The 25,251-nt window shown below is 46.2% G+C and overlaps 3 protein-coding genes across 4 annotated transcripts in view; all 3 read left to right on the top strand.

Moving 5' to 3' along the window:
• LOC120954841 (uncharacterized) overlaps positions 1-25,251 on the top strand; it is a 74,219-nt gene that overhangs the window by 35,374 nt on the left and 13,594 nt on the right. For both annotated transcript variants that reach the window (XM_040375091.2, XM_040375090.2), the window contains exon 4: positions 2,124-2,227. In XM_040375091.2, the coding sequence (XP_040231025.2) occupies positions 2,124-2,227 (104 nt within the window). The remainder of the gene's footprint in view (positions 1-2,123; positions 2,228-25,251) is intronic.
• LOC125907556 (toll-like receptor 13) lies at positions 17,666-19,337 on the top strand. The gene has a single exon (XM_049610638.1). The coding sequence runs from the start codon at positions 17,739-17,741 to the stop codon at positions 19,002-19,004; it is 1,266 nt and encodes a 421-aa protein (XP_049466595.1). The 5' UTR covers positions 17,666-17,738; the 3' UTR covers positions 19,005-19,337.
• LOC125907557 (lumican-like) lies at positions 23,011-24,795 on the top strand. The gene has a single exon (XM_049610639.1). The coding sequence runs from the start codon at positions 23,155-23,157 to the stop codon at positions 24,277-24,279; it is 1,125 nt and encodes a 374-aa protein (XP_049466596.1). The 5' UTR covers positions 23,011-23,154; the 3' UTR covers positions 24,280-24,795.

A 25,251-nucleotide genomic window follows, 5' to 3' on the forward strand; every position in this document is an offset into this window, starting at 1 on the left:
GATCTTCAATCGCAGGGACATACACACATACTGCTTTGCGTCGGTTGTCGGAAGTGTGGTCTGAAAGGGAAAAAGAAAACGCTGCTTCCAATAATCGTCTTCGATGTCACATAAATCAACTGCGTACAGGGAATTGGGATAATGCACGCATAGCGTGGTTGAATGTGGGTCGGTTTTCATCTTTTCACGGTGGTGTCTCTTTTGAGTTCGGAATTGATCCTGTTTCGGGGCTGCAAGAAGTGTGGCTTGGCATAAAAGTTAATTGTTGCTTGGTAACGGCTCGGTTCCGGTCGTGCGGTGACTTATGTAATGGTTTTCTGGCGACGGCCGGGGAGAGGGTTGTGTAAATCGGTCATTTTCCATACACAAAACCATTCACAGCTGGAAATGAGATCATTAACGCTTGGGAATTGGGTGGTTCGGCGTTTCATTCGGGTTGAATCTGGTGCAGGGTAGCAGCAACAAGACCCATTTCCGGGATGCATCTTGGAAGGGGGTGTACGCACGTAATGAGCTTAAAAGCAGCGTCACTTTATTTAAAAGGGTCTAAAACGTCTGTCAATAAGAAGTAGCAATGGAGTGTTTTTGATGTCGTCAATCGTTATCAAGCCACTTTCTACTCACAAACAAAACGGTTTGATCAAAAGGTTGTCATCACATTAGAAAATATGCCTCAGAGCTAGAACGCTTTACAACGCATCTTTATGAGCATCTTTTTACCGCCCGGATCACCAATTTGTTTCGGTAGCATACGTAATTTCGTAGGTTCGTATAGGCACTAAATTATGAACTTTTATTCCAAACACAATAATAAAGCAACGAGCAGCAACCAAACGACGATGTGGCATCAATGATGTAGAGACGTCTGTGGTGTGCCTGCGTCTTACTTCTTCTGAGTTCAAATACACTTTCCTCCGCCTCTGCCGCAGTTGCTGCCAGCCTGCTTCCGCTCACGCAGTTGCAGCTGTAAATATTAACTTATTTATGGCACATTTTATGTGACTTTTGGGTGTATTTTTTTGTTGGTGCTGGCGCTTTCCGTGAATCGTACGCCTTCCGACCATCAAATTACGCTTTGTTTCCATAAATTAAATCCCACACAAGTGTTAATATGAAGGCGGTCGGGGGCAGTACAAGCAAATGAAAACGTTAGAGGACATGGATAGACCCAAAATAAAAAAAGGAAGGAAGGAACATGCCGTGTCGCACGTTATGCTACGGGAACGGGAACGATCACACGATAGGTAGGTGGAGTGTTTTTGGCCCATTTTTTATGTCCGCTGTGCGTAATTACGTACGCAGTGTGGTATAAATTTTGCACCCCACCGATCGTGTTCGTGTTGACGGAAACGTTCTATGTTAGCTCGTTGTTTTTGGAAGTTTTTCGTTTTGTTTTGGGTTTATTAAAAATGTAAACACAATTCACAATGCCCGAACGAGAGCAACATCTTCCACGGTCGATAGAATCTTGTCATGGTTACGCTTATTTGTGTTTGTGCAGGTCAAGAGAGAGAGCGCCTTTGCTGTGTTGTCTAATAACCAATTCCTAAGGCTATTCCGGTTCGAAGGACCAAAACGCCATTCGTGAGCTCCTGCTATCAACCATTCTTCATCTCGCGGGAGAGTATCGCTCGATCGTACCGGACACATAAAAACGTTTAATGTGCGTTCGACCTTTGTGCGTGTGTGTGTTTGGAAAAAAAATATGATCAACGTTCCGAAATCCATAATTAGACCTCCGAGATGTACACGGTTCTTCGTTTTCGGACCTTTCGGGCCTGTTCTAATTGGTACCTACCGCTGTGGAGAAACGCCTCGCGAGAAATTGATGCTCCGAGTTGAACAAAACATGTCTTCGAAATGTCTTCTGCACCGACCGAATACCCTCTAATTATGCACCTTCAACGACGGTGAAATGTTTTGAGCTGACCGACACCGACGACGGGGGGAAGGGCCAGTTTTGGACAGATGCCATCTCCCTGTTGTTCGGCTGTGGCGCCTTTATTTAACATAAACGTATGCGAACGCATCGTCACCGTTTCGTTCTATCGAATCGGTTTACGAATAGTTGAAGCCTTTTCCCACTAATATCACGCTCTCTTTCTGTTCTCTTCCACCCGCAGATGTTCCGGGAAGAACCACTGCAGCTTCATCTTCTCGCAGGATCACCCGTTTGCCGTCGTCTGGAAGGAGGGCACGGTGCGCATCAAGTACATCTGCATGGACGGTAAGTCACGTCGGTCGGCTTTTGAATAGTTAATTCCACTTCCTCGTCCGCTACCGCCCCACACCGCCGCCACCGAGGTTTGGGAGTTCTATGGGACACACGTACTTCGGCAGAATAGCTGGCGGGTAATTTTGCTCTCGCCGGTGTGCATCTTACCGGCGCCGGTGTATATCCGGTGCCATAATTTATGCCTAAATAGATAATGGGTCAAAAGGCTGTCATTATCGTTCGAGCTGTGTGGTAGGAGTCTTGGTGTCCCCGGAAAATGGGAGCCCGATATGAATTTATTCAACGAAATTATTAGAGTTACTCGTTGGGTAAGTTTCACTGACTGTTTCGTCACATCAAGGGGACAATGTTTAATTTGCTGCTTCCGGATAAAAAAATAGGCCGATTGTTTGTAGAAAACGCTACCAAAATTGTGCTCTCATGCTGATTTTGTATACATAAAACGTTGCGTCATTTTAAGTTTTGCATTCATTGCTTCGCATTTGTATAAAACGCCTCGGACGACATGCATGCATTGTGCTTAGGCATAATAGATTTCCACGTCATACGCCATTCGAAGTGGCAAACTTGGCTATTGTCGCTTTCCATATCACAAGCTAATCGGCCATTCCAAGCCAAAAATAAACAAAATAGAATAGAAAGAAAAACCGCCACATCTGCAAGATTGGTACGCATGCGAAACGCGGAACCCACGCACCCCACGCCGCTGTGTCTCTCGCGTGTTCCTGCCCTTGCTAATGCTAATTCCATCCATTAGGCACACACACACAGACAGACAGGTCGGGAGAAAGACGGCTGGCGCACATGCCAAGGTCATCCGGGTGATCTTGGGAAGGGCTTCCAGCGGCAAGCAGAACCTTTACAGAACCGCCTTCGGCTACGGCTGGCGTTGCCCTTGACACACGTACGCCATGTCGGGATGTCCTTTTCGGCGCCGCGGTGTCTGTGTGAAAGCGGCTTGCTCATTCTTTGTGCGAAGTAGCTCAACATTAGGTTTTTTCCCCTGCTTGTAGGGGACGTGTCTGCGTAGGAATTGGCTGTATGGCAGAGAACAACCCCGCGACTGCCGACTGCTTTCGTAGGTTGAAGCTCTGTGAAATAGATTTCATGTCGCAAAACCCAGCCAAAGGGACAGTGGGGTGTGGGTTTGCAGCAGGGAGGGTGTGATTTTTTTTTCTTTCCTTTCGGCGAGGGCCTAGGGATGGATGGAATGTGTTTGATAGTGTTTTATGTGTCAATGTTTATAGGACCGAAGCGGAGGACCCCTAGAGCCGGTGCGCGCTACGCGCTAACGGGCCAAAGTTTGTGAGGCGCGCATACTGTGCTAATGGTAATGGGGAATGGTTCGGCTAGATAAGCCCGAACGAGGGAAATGGGTGGTGGTTTATCGTGACCGTCTGGGAAGCGGAGTAAATGCCCCGTGAAAGTGAAGCTTATTACAAATTTCTTTTCTCATTTCCTTCACTCATTGCTTTCTTTGTAACGGAGTTCTAGCGAGCAGCTTTAAGCAGAGCATTAACAAAAATATCCATCTTTTGAAGTAGAAAGAAAAACCCGCTTCCAGCCAGTGCTGTTTTATTCACAATGCTATAAAAATCTGTGGTGGGCTGCTCTCTATTGTGTGGGCTTCTTCAAATTGGTCCACCCGCGCTTGACTGTATAATCCACTAAACGAAGATGGAAATGGATTTGGTTGACGTGCTGCACACTACTTACTTGCACGAAACCGCAAACCTTTATCCCCCTTTCGAGCAAGAAGAAGCCCCCCAAAGAGCGGGCAAATCGAATCAATCGAAAGAAGCGCAATAAAAAAGAAAAAAAAACAACGAACGGATGCGGATAGAGTCCGATATACGCGCTCTACATCATCGACCGTTCAGCAACGGATCCGGATTACGATGGGCCCTGCCCGGGCGGCGCTGTTGGTGCAAGCGTGAACATTAATGCCATAAAAACGGCGCTATCGTTGATTGGCCATTTTGCCGGAACGGCTGCGACGTGAGCGAGCGTGACCGAGGTTCTGATGATGGCAGAGCGGTGGACCGTTGTTGGACCGTTCTTTTTTCCCCTGCACTGATAGACATATCGTACTCGGGGAAGCACGCTAGACAGAAGGTGGAGGAGATCGAGGCTGGAAGCGTACGTCGAGTTTTAGTAGCCGATGATGTAATGGTGTGTCCTTGGGACGTTGGTATCGGTGACACAATCCGCACCATGATGAGGCCCTCGTTAAGCCTCGTTGTTGTTCTTGTGCGAAAGTTTTTGGGCAAAATTCCGCTACCACTCGTGATGATGTTTCGCGTCAGATTTCGCGTAAATCGTTTTTATGAGGTCATCCACGGACACGGACCGCTCAACTGTGACCGCTAATTGAGTGCACAAGTTAGCGCAGGTTAGCGCATACCGTTCGGCATCGGCAAGAGCATCCTCCCTCTCTTTAGCTAAGCAAAACATTCCAAACTCTTGATAAGAAATGTTCCACCCCTCGGGGAAACCTCACTAGCAGCACCTACTATCGAGTTCATCCGCCCGTTGAACTCACAGCATGGCCAATAAAGTGAAAAGCCATTATGATGAAGCGAGCAGCACTTCGGTTGGTTCGATTGCGGGAGGTATGGAGCTTGTTGGTGGTTTATGGCACAATGCAGAGCCCATTCATTATCCAATGCAAACATAACATTGTCTAATAAGTGGCAAACATTTTGGCGGTGTTGGAGGGAGGGGAACTTTCCCACTCTCTTGCCGTTTGCTGATGAATGTCTGGAAAGTTTTGAACCAACAATAAAACATACGAAAGAAACTGCTTCAAAGGTTTTCTGGTATCGTTCGCACGTTTAGACGCCAAGGCACGAAATGAACCGAGCATCATGCCGGGTATTAGGTGAGAACCTTTTCATGATTGCGGGCTCTTTGAAAAGTGTCCTTGCATTACCCATTATCATGGTTTTGTTTGCCAAAATCACAACCTCTCCTTCTTTATTGTCAATCGATTTTATCGCTAGGATGTTGTCTTTGCTGACGATCGAAAACGAGTGTAAGAGTAGGGCAACTACAGCGAAACCATGCCACTACTGTTTACCTTTCCCACATGTGTCCCACCGATTTCGGAATGGATGGTACGTGGCAGCAAGCGAGAGCCTTAAGCTAATCACACGCACACGAACGCCGGCTCATCGGGGTCGCAGGCACCACCGGGTGAAGCGGGTTTGTACGAGGATCAACGCAAACACAATCATTTTGGCCAACGGCATAATCTCTTCGTCAGTGCCTGTGAGTGCCGCATCCCCGGGGCAGCTACACGATGGTTTGATGGATGAGGCTTAAGCTTATCTTCGTGAACTGGATGGAAAATGGAAAGAGAGAGAGAGAGAAAAAAAAACGAAGCAGTTCTTTTGAAAGCGTATTTGATTAATTGGTCGTTCGAGGTACCGCTGGTGCCGTGACCAGGATACAAGCTTTTTGGCGCTTTTTGGGCGCTCGGGTGAAGGAAAAAAAACGAAAAAAGAGAGACGACGCCATGTAACAGATAGCTGTTAGTAATGTCCTTGCCCAGCATGGTGACACTTGTAACACGAGCAACGAAAGCATTTTGGGTTACAGTTCAATCGTTCGCAATTAGCACCCTTTTAGAGAGAGAGTGTGTGAGGCAGAGAGTAAGATGTTACTGATCCGTTTTTTTTTCGTTTTATTCTTGTTGCATCTGCTGACTGATTGCGATCGAAAAGTAAAGCAAAAAAATGATGAAATAGAAACGAATGAGAAAGGTTCGACGGGCAAGTGTTAAACGTATCGCACTACCTCCTCATATCCTTCTCTTCCTTTCTCTTTGTATGGTTCGATGTTGCAATCGCTCCCTCCAGGGACGGGGAATTATTGTTTGGTTTGGAATGATTCCATTATCACCCCGATACATCTTCTGCCACAGCCGTGCGTTGCAGTTTTTGAACCCTCCCTGTAGATGCAGCAACAATGCAACCTAACATCCCCTGTGTGAGATGAATTTATTGACGAGCTAATATCCGTAACATGTGGCTAGATGGCTTTGCGCTGTGTTGTTGTGGTGGTGATGAAGGCGTAAAAGAAATGAATGTACTTTTCCAAAAACAACACCAACCAAACCCATAAGGGGAAGCGGGGGTTGTATTGTGCAAGTATGGTGCTTTAGCTAGAAGCGTCATGTTTCCTTTTTGGACAGTTTCGTGGCGCCGTGAACGGAGGAAGAGAACGCTTCGGTGCAAAATCCCGCTGCTCGGGATTAAGGTGGTAATGTTAGACAAATCCTACACGCTCGTATTACCCGATGTGCGAATGAAGATTGCTAAGGATTTGGCAACGAAATCCCAATAATAATATTTTGCATTTGCCTTCCCTCTCCGGTGGTTAGCTGCATTGGAGCGGCACGCGAGAGCTCACTCCCGGGGAACGAAGAAATCATACAAATTTATCGTTTCGAGCTGCTTTCTGCAGCCGCTCATGTACGAAACGAAGCTAGAGTGAATTCCAAAAGCAATCGCTCGGCTGAGTTTTGGGTGGTGAAAAACAAGAACCGTTTCCCAAAAACCTACCGTAAGGCTTCCCACCCAGCCAGAGCCCGGGTCTAATGTGCTTGTGCTGGGTGACGTTTCGTAACGCAAATGTTGAATTTACATTTCGGGTAGATCGGGTCTTTTATGCTCACTTATTTGTGGTGCGATGGTGGTCCATGCCCCGCTCTGCCATTCCGAGGGACGATGGTGACGCTGATGGTCAACGACCAAGGTCATGGTTTCTTTGTTTCGTTGCGCCGGAAGCATGTCAAGTGAGAAATAGCAGTTGGAATGTTTGTTTGCAGGGCTTTTTAGGGCCGCGTGTTGAGGAAAACTGAGGCAGCAATGGGCTGTTTTTGGAATTTCCCTTAACGAGCCAAAGTGTGCGTTTGTGAAAAGCCTTACCATTAAACGCCATTCTAACAGCTTTATTCCTGTTTTGAAGCTCAGCAACCGACCCCGGGGGAGGCCACGAACCCCTGCAAAGTTTACATGCTTTGTTTTTCTTACCTCCCTACATTCATGCGCCCATTTTGGAGGTACAACCTTGTTGTGGAGCATTTGTTTTTTTTTCATTCCATTTTGCAACAATCTCAAACGGTCGCCCTCGGGTTTGTGCCAATCGCTTACGCAATCATTGAAAATCGATAAGCGACTCGAGGTGCGTGCGGTAATGATGGCAGGGTCGCTTTTCATGGCTGCGTGGCCGATACGAATGGTCTGGCGTAGCATCGATCTTCTTCGGTCGTTCAGGATAAAACAAGCAGTAGGTATATACGCGTTGTTGCTTTGCCTTGCTCGATGGAGCGTTGGAAAGTAAAAATTATACCCCACGGGTTTGCAGTTGAACCTGCCACCGGAGGCCCAGCGTTTGTTTGTGTGATGGTGCCAGTGTGAAAGATACAAAAACATGATTTTTTTGTTACTTTCCCTTTGCTTGCCGGAGCAGTTGTTTCGCAAAGGGCAAAAGTTGACGGAACACGCTGTGAAGGGACCTGGCCTGTTTACACAGTAACGCCATTTAACGCACAGATGGACAGCCGGCAGCCGTGTGTTTGCTAGCGCTAATGCAAAATAGGCTGGATAATATTTTTTAATAACAGTTTCTATTTGTTTTTTTTCTGGTTTCACAATCCCCACCAACCGACCGGACCCGTCTTCATTTTGCGCACTCATTATTCAATCAACGTTTCGGAGATCAGAAATCCGCTTGGGGGTTTCCGCTATTTGCCTAATGAAATTGACCCTTCGGCTAATGCTTTTCTGATGATCTCTCGTCTTGCTTGGCGAGTTGATTTTAAAAATTAAAACATTCGCCATCAAGGGTCGATTTGTTTGTTCGCCAAATTATGCTAAACAGAGTGATTTATTGAGACCTTCTGTTCAAGCGAAGGATATGATGCAAAAAAGACGCAGAAAGTGATGCGCTGTATTGTTTTTTCGCAGCACCAGAAGTTAAGCTCAAGCTAAGGTTGAAACTTTCCGTACCGTTGTCTTGAAAAGTGGATTTAAGGCAGGTGCAACTTGTGCTAAACTTGCTAACAAATGCTGCTGCACTTGGCGCTGTGGCGTTGTTTTGTGGTTTACAATCTCTTTCTTTTGCTGAGCGCGAGACGATTCGTATGCATTGTTAATGAACAAATAGATAGGATGAAAGTGGAGGGATGAAAAAGAAAACTTTTCCAACCACGATAGTCCGCGGGGGCGCTGCTTTTATGCAAACGAAACATGCATATGGATGATGAAACAAGAAAATCAGAGATGAGCTAATAATATGCACAACAGGGTTTTGTAGGCATGTTTTTGCTAATAGTGTGTTAGCTACGCTTTGGAGTAAAAAAATATATCCATTTTTCAAACCACCTTCACTCTTCGTGGCTGGCCACCTAACACAGCCGTGCACTTTAATTTGCAGACGGAACAAATCGTCACACATGTGCCTGTGATGCGATCCGATTTGTCGACTCAAATCGGATCCCACACCGTTTTCGCCCTTGATGTTCGGTTCCCCGGTTCCGCCCGGTTCCTGGTGGACTCGGTGCCTATCTGTGCACCACCCTTCCTGCTGGCATCGCTCGATTGAACTCTGATCGGATCGGGCTCTTCCCCCTTGGAATCGATAAAAGGTCGCCTTTTTTGTTGTTGAATTGTTGGTGAATTTCGTTCCAGTTTCTCTCTGTGGCACTGGCACAGTGTGGCTCGTGTCCCGGTCGCGTGCATGTGTGTGTGTAGGTTTTTAAGAGCCCTAGAGAAGGGTGAGTGTGTATGCGCGGATTGCATGCCGCAAGGGAGAAGGATATGATATGCACAAAATAATGCGCTTTCATCCCGACCGTGACCTCGCCCCGGGCTTATGAGCAATGTGTGTGTGTGCGATCTGTTAGACATAATGTTGCAGACCTGGCAGGCATGTGCAGAACAGTGGGATAAGGTTAAAAAAGGAAATATTGTAAAACTTCTATTGATTCTTTTCTCAAAAAAATGCATGATCGTGCAAGTCTACACTTACTTAAGTATTTTTTGAAACAAAACAATAAAAAATAATGGGGACAAAACAAATCAAATGTCAAACCATTATCAACTGTTCCCACAGTTCCACTCGTGTACTAGCCGTAACGCTCGTTTGTTGCATTCGCTGTTGCACTTTGGCGACCTGTCAAGACTGCGTGGCACACTGCACAACGTGCAATGCCAGTCGGGCGGTGCATTTTGTTTGGAAGGCACGTTTTCCGGCACCACAGAGCAGGCAGCACACTCACTCACTTTGCCCGTGTTCTGCAAGTCAGCTGACAAATATTTGGTCGACAAGCGTGTGGCACCACCACGAGGAGAAGGATATAGAGAGAGAGCGAGAGTAGCTTTTCGACCGGATGGTGCATCGGAAGCAAATCGGAATGCGAGACCCTTCCACAGTGCGAAACTGTGCGGTCAATGAGCGTCCAGAGCAACGGAGGACATATAACGATGACGATTGGAATCGGATTCCGGCTCTGAGGGGACGGACGGCGAACGGTGATTGGAAATCACCGGAGCGGCATCGATGCGATGCAAGATTGATTATGTTTTCCGCTGCCGATGGCCGATGGCGCGGTCGTCCTTGTTCGTTGTCTTCCGTTCACGTGGCCAGGGGACGACGGGGCATTTTGGGTTTGAAAGGTTCACTTCCTTTTTGCTGCTGCTATTGCTGCTTCTGCTGCTTCACTCTGTAGTTTGAGTATCAAAGCCACATGTACACACAAAAAGGTTGGGCTGCTCGGGACCCTACCATACACGGGGAACCGTTGGTTGAGCGTGAGCCAGGAATCGCTTGGTTCTCGCATTCGCCTGTGGAAGGACACACGGCGGTTTAGTGATGCGAATAATTTGCTACCACCCCTCCCTATGCTACTCCCTGCTGCCGAGGTTTAGACACTCGGGTATTTCCGACCGCTTGAAAGAATGATTACTGGACGGGTGGCATGATTCTCACATTCAATGATCCTTATCGTGGGGACGGAACTCAGTGTTTGTGTGTGTGTGTGCCTTCTCTAGCTTACAGCCAATTTGTGCACAGTAGCACGATACAGCGCGGTTCGCGGTAAGGATTTGAGGTAAAGTTTGTTTTTGGTTCGTCGTCATGAAGCCATAACACACACACGAGGTTTCGAGTTGCCAAGTGGTACGATAATTGTCACACGACCTGACAGCTGGAACTCCATCTCTCCATCACAGGTAATTTCCCACTGCTTTCGCCGGGAACTTTGACAACGTCTCCGATGCATTATATAGCGTCTGCCCTCTTTCCCCCCAACATTTCCCCCCCGCGTTAAAATGAATTGATAAATGATGTATTTTTCCGCCCGAATGCATTCCCGACCCCAAACAATCCCTTCAATGCTAAAAGCTTTCCCCTGAGAAAACAGTAACAGTTCCGATCGTACAGGAATAGGCAAGAAGCTGGCTTGACCCCAAACGAAAGATAATCGATGTGCGCTTGCGTGACAGTTGACTGGCAGGTCGGGCAGATCGAGTCGTCGAAGCCGTCAGCCGGTCGTACAGCAGCACACAGGCTGAGCGATATGATAACAGTTACAGTAGCAGTTCCGCTACGACATCTTCCGACACGGAGATCGATCGATTATCGGAACTGGGTCGTCCGGGTCACACATCTGGCCTGCTCAGGGGCTGGGCGATCCGATAAAAACGGGACGGCACCGAGCGGCTGATGACAATTGAAGCGATAAATTGGTTAATTGAATAAAATTTATCGACCCGATAATGTGTTCTCCCTGTGCTGTTTTTTGCTTGTGCTGGGCACTCACTAAATGGTCGGTTTGGGTGTGAGCTTGGGTTTTTATTACGACATACCAAACAGGCACAGACAGCAGACACAAAACAATATTTGATAAACATAAAGTATGGAAAAAACTGAACTGCTGGTGCGTGTTCTAACGACCCTGCATCGTTTGTGTCAGCTGTTGCGTTTTGTGTTATGCGAATGTCTGGTCACACACGCACACTTCACAGTACGTAATTGAGTGACCAGAACGTCACGTTTCTCGCTTCGGTTCAATGTTTTGTAAAATACGCCCAGTGCGAAAGCCAACTTGAGTTGCGTGTGCGGCTTTCGAAACCGGGTCATTGTCGTACTCGAACTCACTGGGAAAAGTTTGTCAGGATGCAGCGGAAGAACGAACCGTGGATCGAGCGAGCGTGCAGCAGCCGCCCGTTGGTAGCGCTTGTAATGGCTAGTGTTGTGCTGGGCAACGCCCAAGCTCATCTAACCGCACCGGCTGCCAGCTGCTACAACGTGTCCACCGTGCCGGACTATCTGTGCCCACCGGATGTGGCTCGGTTGCGGCTCGAGCACGACACGTCCTGCACCCGGTACTACGTCTGCGAGAACGGCAAAGCGACCGAGATGTCCTGCCCCGGGCGACGGTTCTTCAATCCGCGCACGCAAACCTGTAGCCGTAGCGTACGGCCGTGTCAAACGAACGCCCGCACGCTAATACGACACGTCGCCGAGTGTCGGAAGGATGGGCGCACTGGGACCGCTGCCGGGGACGTCTGCGGGCGCCCATTCGTACCGTATCCAGCGGTGGGCCAGCCATCCAGTGTGCTCGTGTGCAACGTGGACGGTTCTGCCTTTCTGGCCCACTGTCCCCGGACGCCAACCGGGCTGCAGACGGTGTTCGTGAACGGGAAGTGTCGGGTGCGGCGGGCAATGCGTGGCCAGCACAAGTGGGCGAAACTGTTGCAGTGCCCAGGACGCTATCCACCGGATGGGCCGGCGGTGTCCATCAATCGTGCCCGTGCTGGTATACGGCCGTTGGATACGGCGAGCGGTGGCGCGAAGGGAGGGAGCGTCTGCTTGAACCATACGATGCTAAATATAGACGCTCCGGGTCGGGTTTGATTTGGAGGTAGCGATGAAAGGCAGCAAACCACTGGATTGGACGCAGCGGATTCGAGTGGGAAGGTTAGATTTTTGACTTTGATGTGGTCAGGTGAATGTTCGGAAATTGAATATAAAATGTTTCTACGAAAAAGTGCAATTCTGGAAATAATTTCTCAACAGATTTTTATGTTAGAATTGCATAGCATTAGCGAATGCCTAATTAGGTAAATGATGATGTTAATGACAAATAAAAGAAACTAACCATGAACTGGAGTAATTCTCTGCTTAATCGATAATGCAGTTAAGGAAAAGGTAGCAAATTACGAAACTCGAGACACTCTTTAAGAGTAGCCTAACCAATAAAACACAAAACGCTTGATTATCTGTTAAATTCGATCCCATACACCTACAGGAAACACTTTGCTACACGTTCGTATTGACAGCAATGTGTAGTGTTCCAGTTCCAGTAGTACCACACGTGCTACACCACCGTATCAACATTGGAATGGGCGATGGAATTAATTCTCACCTTCGCGTGAAGTAAACCAAATACGCTAATGCGAATAAATTACACGACGATTGCCGGTTTCATCTGAAACCGATCCGTGCGGTATGGTGCTTAATGCGTGTGTGTATGAGTGTGTATGTGTTAGTATAAATGAAAGCCGCAAAGTACGTTTTGTTGTGATTGATGTACTCGCTGGTGATTAAACATTAATCTCTACATCGGCTGACGGCTGCTACAGTAGATGGATGGATTGCTAGATGAATGGATGGATGGATGGATGGGATGAATGGATGTATCCGGCGTGACACGCATCCACGTGTAGTTGATAAGCTGTGATCAATTTGTAGGTTAGAGTAACCCATTTGCTAGCAAACCCATAGTGTTGTGCTTTATGAACCTTTTGTAATGATTCAATTTTCAATGATTTTTTAGCTGACGGGTGTTATGATACCCGATTTGAATATCCAAAGATTCATTGAATCTCTAAAAGTTCATCAAAAGTATCTCTAAAGAGTCAACGAAAGCCAAGCGAATCCTCAGTATCTTATGCGTTAACATTTGCAGAATTATATCACACAGTATAAAGTCTCAAAAATCATTTGGAAATCATGAATCTTTGAGGATCCATTAAAATCCTTTAAGATTTATGAACTTTTGATGCATCATGAATGCCAGAGTTTGAGGTTCAGATTCGTTCATTCAAATTAATGAATCTCAATCTGAGAACAGGACCCATCTCTAATCCAATCGCTGTACACATTGTGCTGATTCGACAAACTGCAGTATACAATTTTCTATAGTACGCTGGAAAGTAATACGCTTACAACGCTCTGAAATAGGCAAATTGTATGCGATAAAGCTCTTTAACCGGTGCCTGGTATGCTAAAACGATTTTTTAATGTACGATGACACAAGCCATGACTAATGCCATGTCACGCAGCGTGCCGAGAACGTTCCCAAATTGCTCATTTTTGATTGGATTCCAAATTGGATCGAGTAGTGGGTACAGGTACACAAAAGTACAGTCCAACGTTATACATTTACGAACCGATGTTTCAAGTGTAATGTAGCGGCGGAGGTTTTACTGCAGCCAGCATGTTTTCAGTGTAACTAGTCTTTATTTTTGTATATAATCTATCCATGCCTCGGTTTAATCTATTTTTTGCACTCTTTAGGAAGAGTTTTATTTGCAGCGCTTCACTGCTGCTGCTAGTACCGTCTTATGGTGCAGCGTTCCAGTTTTTGTGCAACAGCATGACGTGTACCATAACGAAGTGGTCTCCCAGCGAGGAAGGCTCATTTATGCTTGCCCATATCCCGAACGATACTGTACTATTGAAGCTTATCAATCTTAAAACCGACACATTCAACTTGGACACCATCGAATTTGTAAAAACCAGTGGAATCGGAGTCGAGATAGAACGATCTTCCGTCAAAAAGGTGGCAATGTCGGCATCTGGCAACATAACACGCCTGAAGCTGGCGCGAACGTATCTCAGCGACATCGTGTTCGACGAGGGTAATGAGCGGTTAGGCTTTCTTATTATTTCTGACAGCCGGCTTAAAAGCGTCCCGAGCACCATCGCGCACCTGGCAGCGTTGGAATCGGTCGAAATATCAAAATCGTCCATCGAAATGGTCAACTTGAATCTGTTCGGCAAGCTAACGCATCTGCGCCACATTAACCTGTGCGATAATAGGATACTGTCGCTTCATCTGTCCGACGCAGCGGGTGCCGATTTTGCGCAACTGAGAGATCTGTTTCTAAGCGGCAATCTGCTCACCGCGATCAACCTGAGCGGGTTCAACGCTATGCCGGCACTGGAGACGCTAGATCTGCAGAACAATCGGATCCGGCGTGTGCAGGGGACGCTGGAGTCAAATACGTTGAAAACCCTCGACCTGTCTTGGAACCGTATTGATGTACTATACTGTTGCGAATGGAATCTACCCAGTTTGGCCCGTTTCACACTGAGCCGTAATGAGCTGTCGAGACTACCGACCTGCCTATCGTTGGCCATGCCGAACATTATCTATCTCATATTAGACACGAACGCACTGGCCGATGGTGATTCGTGGTACAACATTCTCACGCTGGAAGGTTTGCAGCAGCTAGATATTAGCCACAACCGGCTGACGAGGGCAGTATTCGATACCCTTTCGCAATCGTTGTATATTCTCAACCTGCAAAACAATAACATAAAAGTTCTAAGTGTTCCGGTAGCGGGCAAAGGTTTGAAAATTAATGCATCCTTCAATTCGATCGATACGTTCGATATTAAGAGTCTGTCGTCGAACGTTACGTCCTTGGCAATGTTTTGCAACCCAATCGACTGCTCGTTCGATCGAGAACGTATGCCAATTGGGCAGGAACCGATGTGCAGCAACGCAGAGATAAGAAGTTGTGATACGTCCTAAAAGGTCAAATAATTAAACGGTGGCAATTTGAAACTAAAATAAATCAAACAAAGCCAATAAATTGCGAGAATTTGACCGTTTATTAGAGCTGTTTTGGAGCGTCGTGTCATCACTTCAAAGGCATGACAGTAAACTCATCCATCCCATTGATGGAACTATCCATTGGCTGGGATTTTATGTGGAATTCTGCTTGCGTTTGCATTTTGTTAGAGAATCATTGGTTTTGGATTTTACGAGGAATGTTGCTTACGTGTGCATTTGATTATCTGTCGGGTCAAACAGAGCAAGAAAACATGCTCATTTTGTTTCTTGGAACCACTCGCACGCATATCTCCTATGACCATCGCGATGATCACCTACTGAAAATGTCGCGACCAAGTGACTGACCACGAGTTGGTTGCACACAATGTAACCAAGTATGTGATGGGCGCACCAACTGATTGAGGCTCGCCTCTGATCATCACAGTAGAGCTCGTGACGCTGACATGATTTTGTTTCAGCCGGAATTTGTCATGACTATGTCAGTGACATTTTGCAAAACTGATCACAGCAAAAAAAAAGTCGAGAGATAGTGACTGACCAAGCGATGGTCGCAAACATGTCATGAGCACAGCGTGCCGAGAACGTTCCCAAATTGCTCATTTTTTATTGGATTCCAAATTGGATCGAGTAGTGGGTTCTGATACGCAAAAGTACAGTCCAGCGTTAGACATTAACGAACCGATGTTTCAAGTGTAACGTAGCGGCGGAGGTTTTGCTGCAGCCAGCATGTTTTCAGTGTAATGAGTTTTTTTGCGTATAATCTATCCATCGGTTTGATCTATTTTTTGCACTCTTTAGGAAGAGTTTTATTTGCAGCGCTTCACTGCTGCTGCTAGTACCGTCTTATGGTGCAGCGTTCCAGTTTTTGTGCAACAGCATAGCGTGTACCATAACGAAGTGGTCTCCCAGCGAGGAAGGCTCATTTGTGCTTGCCCATATCCCGAACGATACTGTACTATTGAAGCTGGTCAATCTTAAAACCAGCACATTCAACATGGACACCATTAACTGGGAAAGAGCCAATGGAATCGAAGTCCAGATAGAACGATCTTCCGTCAAAAAGGTAGTAATGCCGGTGTCCAACATCATAACACGTCTGAAGCTGGTGCGAACGTATCTCAGCGACATCGTGTTCGATGAGGGAAATGAGCGGTTATTCTTTCTCACCATTTCTGACAGCCGGCTTAAAAGTGTCCCGAGCACCATCGCGCACCTGGCAGCGTTGGAAACGGTCAAAATATCGAAATCGTCCATCGAAACGGTCAACATGAATCTGTTCGGCAAGCTAACGCGTCTGTACCATATTAACCTGTGCAATAATAGGATGCTGTTTCTGCTTCTGTCCGACGCAGCGGGTGCCGATTTTGCGCAACTGAGATACCTGTTTCTAAGCGGCAATCTGTTCACCACGATCAACCTGAGTGTGTTCAACGGTATGCCGCTACTGCAGGTGCTCGATCTGCAGAACAATCGGATCCGGCGTGTGCAGGGGTCAATAGTGTCAAGTACGCTGAAAACGTTCGATCTATCTAGGAACCGTATTATTATACTGCACTGTTGCGAATGGAATCTTCCCAATTTGACTCGTTTCACACTGAGCCGTAATAAGCTGTCGAGACTACCGACCTGCCTATCGTTGGCCATGCCCAACGTTACCTATCTCTTACTAGACTCGAACGCACTGACCGATGGTGATTCGTGGTACAGCATTCTCACGCTGGAAGGTTTGCAGCAGCTAGACATTAGCCGCAACCGGCTGACTAGGGCGGTATTCGACACCCTTTCACAATCGTTGTATATTCTCAACCTGCAAAACAATAACATAACAGTGCTAAGTGTTCCTGTAGCGGGCAAAGGTTTGAAGATCTTGGCATCCTTCAATTTGATCGATACGTTCGATATTAAGAGTCTGTCGTCGAACATTTCGTCCTTGGAAATGTTTTGCAACCCAATCGACTGCTCGTTCGATCGAGAACGTATGCCAATTGGGCAGGAACCGGTGTGCACCAACGCACGTCCTAAAAGGTCAAATAATTAGACGGTGGCAATTTGAAACTAAAATAAATCAAACAAAGCCAATAAATTGCGAGAATTTGACCGTTTATTAGAGCTGTTTTGGAGCGTCGTGTCATCACTTCAAAGGCATGACAGTAAACTCATCCATCCCATTGATGGAACTATCCATTGGCTGGGAATTTATGTGGAATTCTGCTTTCGTTTGCATTTTGTTAGAGAATCATTGGGTTTGGATTTTACGAGGAATGTTGCTTATGTGTGCAATTTTTTGAGTACTTTTCATTTACTAGAAATATCTGTCCGCTATGACTAAGTTGACAGTCACCTGACGCATGAGGCGCATCAAAGCAATTTAGCAATAAACGTAGGAATTCAAAAGAAATTTAAAATTAAACGCTTTAATGGATACAGCGAAATCCATTAATGTAACTAATGCCACTTAATTGGGGTGAAGTGTTTTGCTCTTTTGTGGGATGTCGCCCTCCAAAAGCAATGTTTTTCTTTCTTTTTGTGTGACTATTGAAATGAAGTTGGCAGGCATAACGTTGCTGATAAGGTCTGTAGAGTGGCTCGTTCATTTGTAGTTCAGTTTAACGTTGAACTCAGAAATAAATGTCTTTCAGTGTGCTCGTCCTTTTCATTCGGCCAACGATACCACTGCGCTTCCATTGTGACGGAGACTTTATTTGTAAAATATGGCACTGGAGGCCACTGGACGAGGGAGCGTTCGTCTTGGATCACATCCCAATCACACACGGGGCGATCGAGCTGTACAACTTTTGGACTACGGAACTATCGAGCCATTTTTTTGCCGATTTCGAGACGCAGCGTCGCAACATACAACAGATGCAAACCGCACTCACCGTGATCAGGTCCCCGTTGCGCAGTTTTGTGCTGGAGGACAATGCTACCTTCTACACGATAGGTTTGGAGAAAACCCAGCTTGATGTAATATCTTTTGGGACGCGGTGCAATGTGGAGACTTTAAAGATAAATTATTGCAAACTGAAACAGTTGCCAGAATCAATCAGTAACCTGAAGGCGTTGAAAATTTTTACACTAAGCCATTCGTTTATTCAGGTGGTTGATTTAAATTTACTAGCTGAATTGCCCCGTTTAACTTTGCTAGATTTGAGCAAAAACCGGCTACACACTCTGTACGACTCGAGTGCCGGAACAGCGACACTCTCGTACCCGTTGTTGGCCGATCTGTACCTAAGGGAAAACAAGCTGAAACATATCAACCTGGACGTGTTCCGACCGATGGAGTCGCTCACTCGAATCGATCTATCCCACAATCAGATTAGTGTGGTGTCGGGATCGTTAGTGTCGGCCAGCTTAAACTTGCTCGATTTATCCAACAATCGGATAGTGGAGATGGATTGCTGTGGATGGGCTGTTCCAATGTTGTACGGTATGGACGCTAACGATAATCGGTTGCGCGCATTGCCAAAGTGTCTGGAGCAAGCTTTCCTGAATGTGGTTCGTTTGGCGTTTGATAGCAATCAACTTCAGCCGGATGTAATGTTCCAGTTCGGTCGACTTACGAGCCTGAAGTTCCTAACACTGACGGACAACAAGCTACCATACGTCACCCTGAACATGAGTACCATCCCCAAACAGCTGAGGCATTTGAATCTAAGCCATAACAAAATAAAACATCTCGACGTGCCGTATGCACCAAGCAAGGATTTCCACATCGACGTTAGCTCGAACTGTATTAGCAGTGTAGATTGGGACAGAGTATCGGCGAATCTAACGAAATTAGGAATGGGAGAAAATCCGTTGGACTGTAGCTTTCACAGTATTTCTACTAGAGCGGACATTCGATCGAAGCTGGTGTGTAAAAGGCACAGAATTGAGCATTGTGATTTATAATGTACCGAAAGTTCATTTTAATAATGATGATCGGTACATTTAAAGCAATAAAGTTGAAAACAATTGATCACAAAAGGTTTGAAATGCGGTTAATTGCACTGCGTAACAGTGCATAGAGTCGTCTGCAAAAAGGTCACTTGATAGGGTGCTAATTTTGGCTGTAGTTAATGTTAATGCGTTTGGATTCGTATTAAATGATGATGACATGAGGATCTTTCGTTAGACTTATGTGTACCGGCTGAGTTAACCGATCGTGGTGTATGCGAACAGCGATACAAACAAGTAGTAATAGTTGTGTAAACGTTTGAGCTGTTTTATCATGCATACAGGGTTGTGCATGTGAGTGTTTTTAAATACTAATTGACGTGAGATTAAATGACGAAGTATAGAACCTTCTTTATTTCCTTTGTTTAGTATTCTGTGTTCACTGGTAGCATGCGGAACGGTTGTGGCCGTCATGCTTGAGTGCAACCACGTCTGCACCATATCGAATTGGACTCCCGACGTAGAGGGTTTATCCGTATTAAATAATATTCCAAACAACATCCAGCACATCCACTTTCGCTACTTGAACATTACTACACTCCATTCCGATTTGCTTGATCGAGTGAAGCTGTCTAACGATGAAACATTCCACGCAACTATCCAGCACTCCCCGATACAGCATGCCTATCTATCGTCACGCACCAACATAACAAGTCTGTTGCTGCTGGACACAAATCTTAGTAACATAGAAATTGAACCGCATAATCCTAAGCTCGAGATTCTCACCATTATGCACAGCCGGCTCCGGCGTGTGCCAGACAGCATTAAACAACTGAGCGTGGTGAGAGTTCTTGATGTCATAGGATCTCCTGTAGATTTCGTGGACTTGAGCTTGTTCTGTAAGTTGCAGCGCCTACAGATTCTCAGCTTAATGCAAAACAAAATAACCTTCCTCAATTACTCCCGTTCATCCGGTGTGGAATTTCCGAGTCTACGAGAGATTTTTCTGGTGAATAATCTGCTCACCACGGTTAGCATGAACGATTTTAATGGCATGAAGCTACTGAGGACATTAGATCTTTCGAACAATCGCCTCCACAGTCTGGAGGGTCAGCTGCACTTATCAAGCTTAACAGAGCTGAAGCTATCTCACAATCGCTTCACCGAGTTAAGCTATTGCGGTTGGAACTTAAGTAGCCTGACGATTCTGGATGTAAACAATAACACCTTGCAGCGACTACCGACTTGCATGGAAGACGCGCTGCCGATCGTGAGTTACTTAAGCCTGGTCTCGAACGTACTCTCCAACGACGACAATATCTGGGACAGGCTGGCGAGCTTGAGCCAGCTAACACTACTCGATCTCAGCTACAACCGTCTAACCAGTATGGTATGGGACAACGTAACCCTCTCAACGCGCTACATAAACCTACGCAACAATCCGATGAAATATCTTAACACACCGATGGCCATAGATGGATTCAATGTTGACATGGGATGCACCACGATCGAGCAGCTCGAGGTCAGTAGCAGGTCGTTCAATGATACCCTCAGCGGGATGTACTGTATTCCGATACGCTGTTGCTGGCATGGTGAGCTAGCATACAATAGGAACCAGTTGAAATGTGACAAAATTATGGAAGAATGCAAAATGTGCGTTTAAGACAGGTTGCTGGGTGTGATGAATGAATCAATGATTCGCACTAGAAAACATTGCGCACAATAGAATTTCGCCGAAATAAAACGATTTCGTGATGTTACGCAGAATTCTGCAGGCTGGTCAAATATTTTAAAATTGTCATCATTGGTTTCGTAACTTTCCGTCGATTGAAGTTCATTCCAAAGTTAAAGCTGAAGTTCCTAACACTGACGGGTAGCAGGCTGAAACACGTCCCCCTGAACATGGGCGCTAACAAACTAAAATACTTGAACTGTATGTGCCAAACGACATTAGCCCGAACTGTATTAGCAATGTAGTTTGGGGCGAAATGCGTGCAAATCTAACGAAATTAAGAATGAGAAGAAATCAAAAAGTGCTGTAAATTGCACGCGCAAATTGCATTGCGCAACAGTGCACAGAGTCGTGGGCAAAAAGATCATTGAACGTGGCGTTAATACAGGCTGTGGTTAATGTTAATGCGTTTAGAATCATGTTAAATCAGTATGACATGAGGATCTTTCGTTAGACTATTGTGTACCAGTTGAGTTAGCTGTTTGACCAACGTTTCTGCTGTGTTTACCATGCATACAGTGTTGTGCGTGTGCGTATCTTTGAGTATTAATCGACGACCCCAGGCGCAGTGTGATTAAATGACGAAGTATAGAACCTTCTTTATTCCCTTTGCTTAGTATTCTATGTTCACTGGTAGCATGTGGAACGGTTGTGGCCGTCATGCTTGAGTGCGAACACATCTCCTGCACCATATCGAATTGGGCTCCCGGCGTAGAAGGTTTATCCGTGTTAAGTAATATTCCAAACAACGTCAAGTACATCCGCTTACGCTACTTGAACATTACTACGCTCTATTCCGATCTGCTTGATCGAGTAAAGCTGTCAAACGACGAAACATTTCAAGCAACCATCCAGCACTCCCCGATACAGCATGCCTATCTGTCGTCACGCACCAACATATCAAACATGTTGTTGATGGACACGAATCTTAATGACATAGAAATTGAACCACACAATCTAAAGCTCGAGATTCTCAGCATTATGCAGAGCCGGCTCCGGCGTGTGCCGGACAGCATTAAACGGCTGGTCGTTCTGCAGGCTTTCGATATCGTACAATCTCTTGTGGATTATGTTGACTTAAGCCTGTTTTGTAAGTTGCAGCATTTGCAGGTTCTCAACTTAATGCAGAACAAAATCTCCTTCCTCAATTACTCCCGTTCGTCCGGTGTGGAATTTCCGAGCCTACAGGTAATCTATCTCGCGCACAATCTACTCACTACGATCAGCATGAACGATTTCAACGGCATGAAGCTACTCAATATACTAGATCTTTCGAACAATAGCCTCTACAGTCTGGAGGGTCAGTTGCGCTTATCAAGCTTAACAGAGCTGAAGCTATCTCACAATCGCTTCACCGAGTTAAGCTGGTGCGGTTGGAACTTAAGTAGCCTGACGATTCTGAATATAAACAATAACACCTTGCAGCGTCTACCGACTTGCATGGAAGACGCGCTGCCGATCGTGAGTTACTTAAGCCTAGTCTCGAACGTACTCTCCAACGACGACAATATATGGGACAAGCTGGCGAACTTTAATCAGCTAATAGTGCTCGATCTCAGCTACAACCGTCTAACCAGTATGGTATGGAACAACGTAACCCTCTCAACGCGCTACATAAACCTACGCAACAATCCGATAAAATATCTGAATATAACGACTCCCAAGGATATGTTCAAGGTAGACACGGGTTGCTCGAAGATCGAGCAGCTGGAGGTCAGCCGCATGTCGTTCAATGATACCTACACAGGGATGTACTGTATTCCGACACGCTGTAGCTGGAATAGTGAGCTGGCGCAGATGGAATGTGGCAAGATTGTGGAGGAATGTCAAACGTGCGCTTAAGCAGGGTTACGGGGAATCCGCTTTACGATCACTGACGAGGCATGTATAAAAAGATGTGGAGCTATTTCGGTTAACAAAAAAACTAATGCAACTATCCAAACTGAGATATTCCGAGAAATGTGTGCAATGAATCACCTATTCACAGTTCCAAACTTTGTGCACAATCGTATTGGACCGAAATAATTCGTTTTTAATGGCGTTACGTAGAATTTTGCTAACACATTCAGATTTAAATAGTCACCGTGTTTTTCCACCGATTGAAGCTCATTCCAAAGTTAAAGTTGAATGGGTTTGGATTTGATTTCGTTCCAGTGGAATATTTGTAGAAATGTGCAGAGTTTGGTAAGACCCTCAAGCCCCAAACGTGTGTGTGCTGCTAAACATTATTTCACAAATGTTTTGGTTTTGTGGATGTGTGTGTGTGTGTGTGTTTTTTTTAGGGTACTGCTGGTGTTACTTTTAGACATCGCCCCCGGTGCACTAGCAGCAGCTCGATCGAGATGTGTCGAATTCGGTTGTTACGTATGGAACCTAAACCCAATCGAAGAGAGTTACTTTAAAGTACCTCGCTTTCCAGACCAGACGGGGAGGATGTGTTTTATCAACTTAACCATTTCTTCGCTCGACATATCACTGCTCGACCAGATGGCACTGCTCGAAAGCTCCCTGATCATCAAAAATTCCTCTTTGCGCAGTGTACAGGTTTCCCAAACGTCCCAGTCGATCCCTTTAAAGCTGCTGGTTCTAGAGCAAACGAATCTTACCGAAATAACGTTCGAAGCAAACGACACGCAACTAGAAACGCTTAGGATTAGCAACAGCTTGCTGCAATATATCCCCAGCACGGTGGTACATTTAGACGCTGTGAAGCAGATCGCGGTAAAGCACGCCCCTATACAAACGGTCGACCTGAGCCTCTTCGGTGGGCTGCAGCGCTTAGAAAGCATTGACCTAAGCTGCAACGTAATTGAACGCCTCCGATACACCTCGCTGTCGGATGAAGATTTTCCGTCCGTAAAAGCGTTCTATATATCCGAAAACCAGCTCACTGTGGTCAACTTAAACTACTTCAGCCGCATGAAGCAGCTGGAATCGCTATCACTATGCAACAACAGGATCCACCGTGTAGATGGTTGGTTGGTTTTGAGCTACTTAAAATATCTCGACCTATCGCAAAACGCCATCTCAGCGTTCAGTTGCTGCAGTTGGAATGCTAGCAGTGTGATCACGCTGGCGTTGGACAACAATGCGTTCGAACATTTGCCGTCCTGTTTGGAACAGGCGATGTCCGGGGTGAAATATATCACCCTGTCGCACAATGCGCTGGTGGATGGTGGTAGCGTTTGGAGCAGGTTGGCCACCATACCGACACTGAAGATTTTAAACCTTGATGCGAACAGACTGACGAGTGCGATTGTCAACAGTACGTTCCCGTCGCTTATTCAGCTCAGCTTGCAGCGCAACCGCATACAGCAGTTGCGGATTCCATACGCAAGCCACGGTCTTAGCGTATCCGTCGGGTGCAATTTGATTGAACAGTTTGAGGCGGAAGATGTATCGCCCAACGTGACCCATCTGGATATGGGATGCAACCCGCTGGATGTAAAGTATGATTGTAACAGGTACGGATGGTACCAACCAACAACACCCGTTAAGCGAGAATGTATCAAACGTATAGATGACACAACGTACAAATGTGAAGGATGTTTTATCTAGAAAAGAGCTGGTTGGGCCGATTGATTGCAAATAAAAGCGGAAACATGGTTGAATATATTCCATTTAACAATGCAGAGCTCCGGGGGTACCGTTAAAGATCCTTTTCTTTCACATTCAGCACAGATCGGTCGTGTTGCGGACTACTGGATTGCCTTTCAGCTTAACGCACACTGCCTCCAGCTCCAAAGCGTCACGGTTACGGATAACTTCTATGCGATTGTGACTAAAATTAAGTAAGACCAATCGTAATTGCGTGAAAGGAGCCAAATCTAGCTGCGTCAGGGCATTGCCGGCAATCTGGAAGGTCATCAGATTTTGCAACTCTCCCAAACAGTCGAACAGATGCTCGATCCGATTGTTGACGACATTTAGTCCCTTCAGCGACCCGATTTGCCACCGGCATAAGTCGATCGATTTGATGCGATTGTTTGACAGATCGAGCTCGGTCAGGTGGGGCAAATGGAGCGAGCCGTACAGTTCTTGAATCACGTTGGATGAAAGCTGCAGTACCGTCAACGCTTGCATGCTGCTCAACAGTGCACAGTCGATCGTGGACAAGCGATTGAAGGAAAGATCGAGCAGGGACAGATTCCGGCAGCAGGTCGCGTTCGATGAGAGCTGTAGCCGTTCGATGCGATTGTAGCTTAGCTCGATCCCGTTCAGCTTCTCCATGTTTCGCAACACATCGAAGCTAAACACCGGTATGTGCATCTGCCATAGGCGAATCGTTTCCAGCGCTGTTAAGTTGTAAAGCGACGGAAGCAGCGAGGAAATCTCACTGTTAGTGACGGACAGATAGTATAGCTGTGTGTTGTGGAACACTTCCAGTCTATGGATTGACGTTTGGATTAACGAAAGACAATGTAGCGTACAGTTGGGCGGTAGAAACAGTAGGTCCGTTCGACATCTTTCCAGGATAAGGTAGTTTACGATCGGCTGAAACGATGATATCGCTTCCGGCGGCACCCGTGA

The sequence above is a fragment of the Anopheles coluzzii genome, chromosome 3, assembly GCF_943734685.1.
Source record: "Anopheles coluzzii chromosome 3, AcolN3, whole genome shotgun sequence".
Lineage (NCBI taxonomy): Eukaryota > Metazoa > Arthropoda > Insecta > Diptera > Culicidae > Anopheles > Anopheles coluzzii.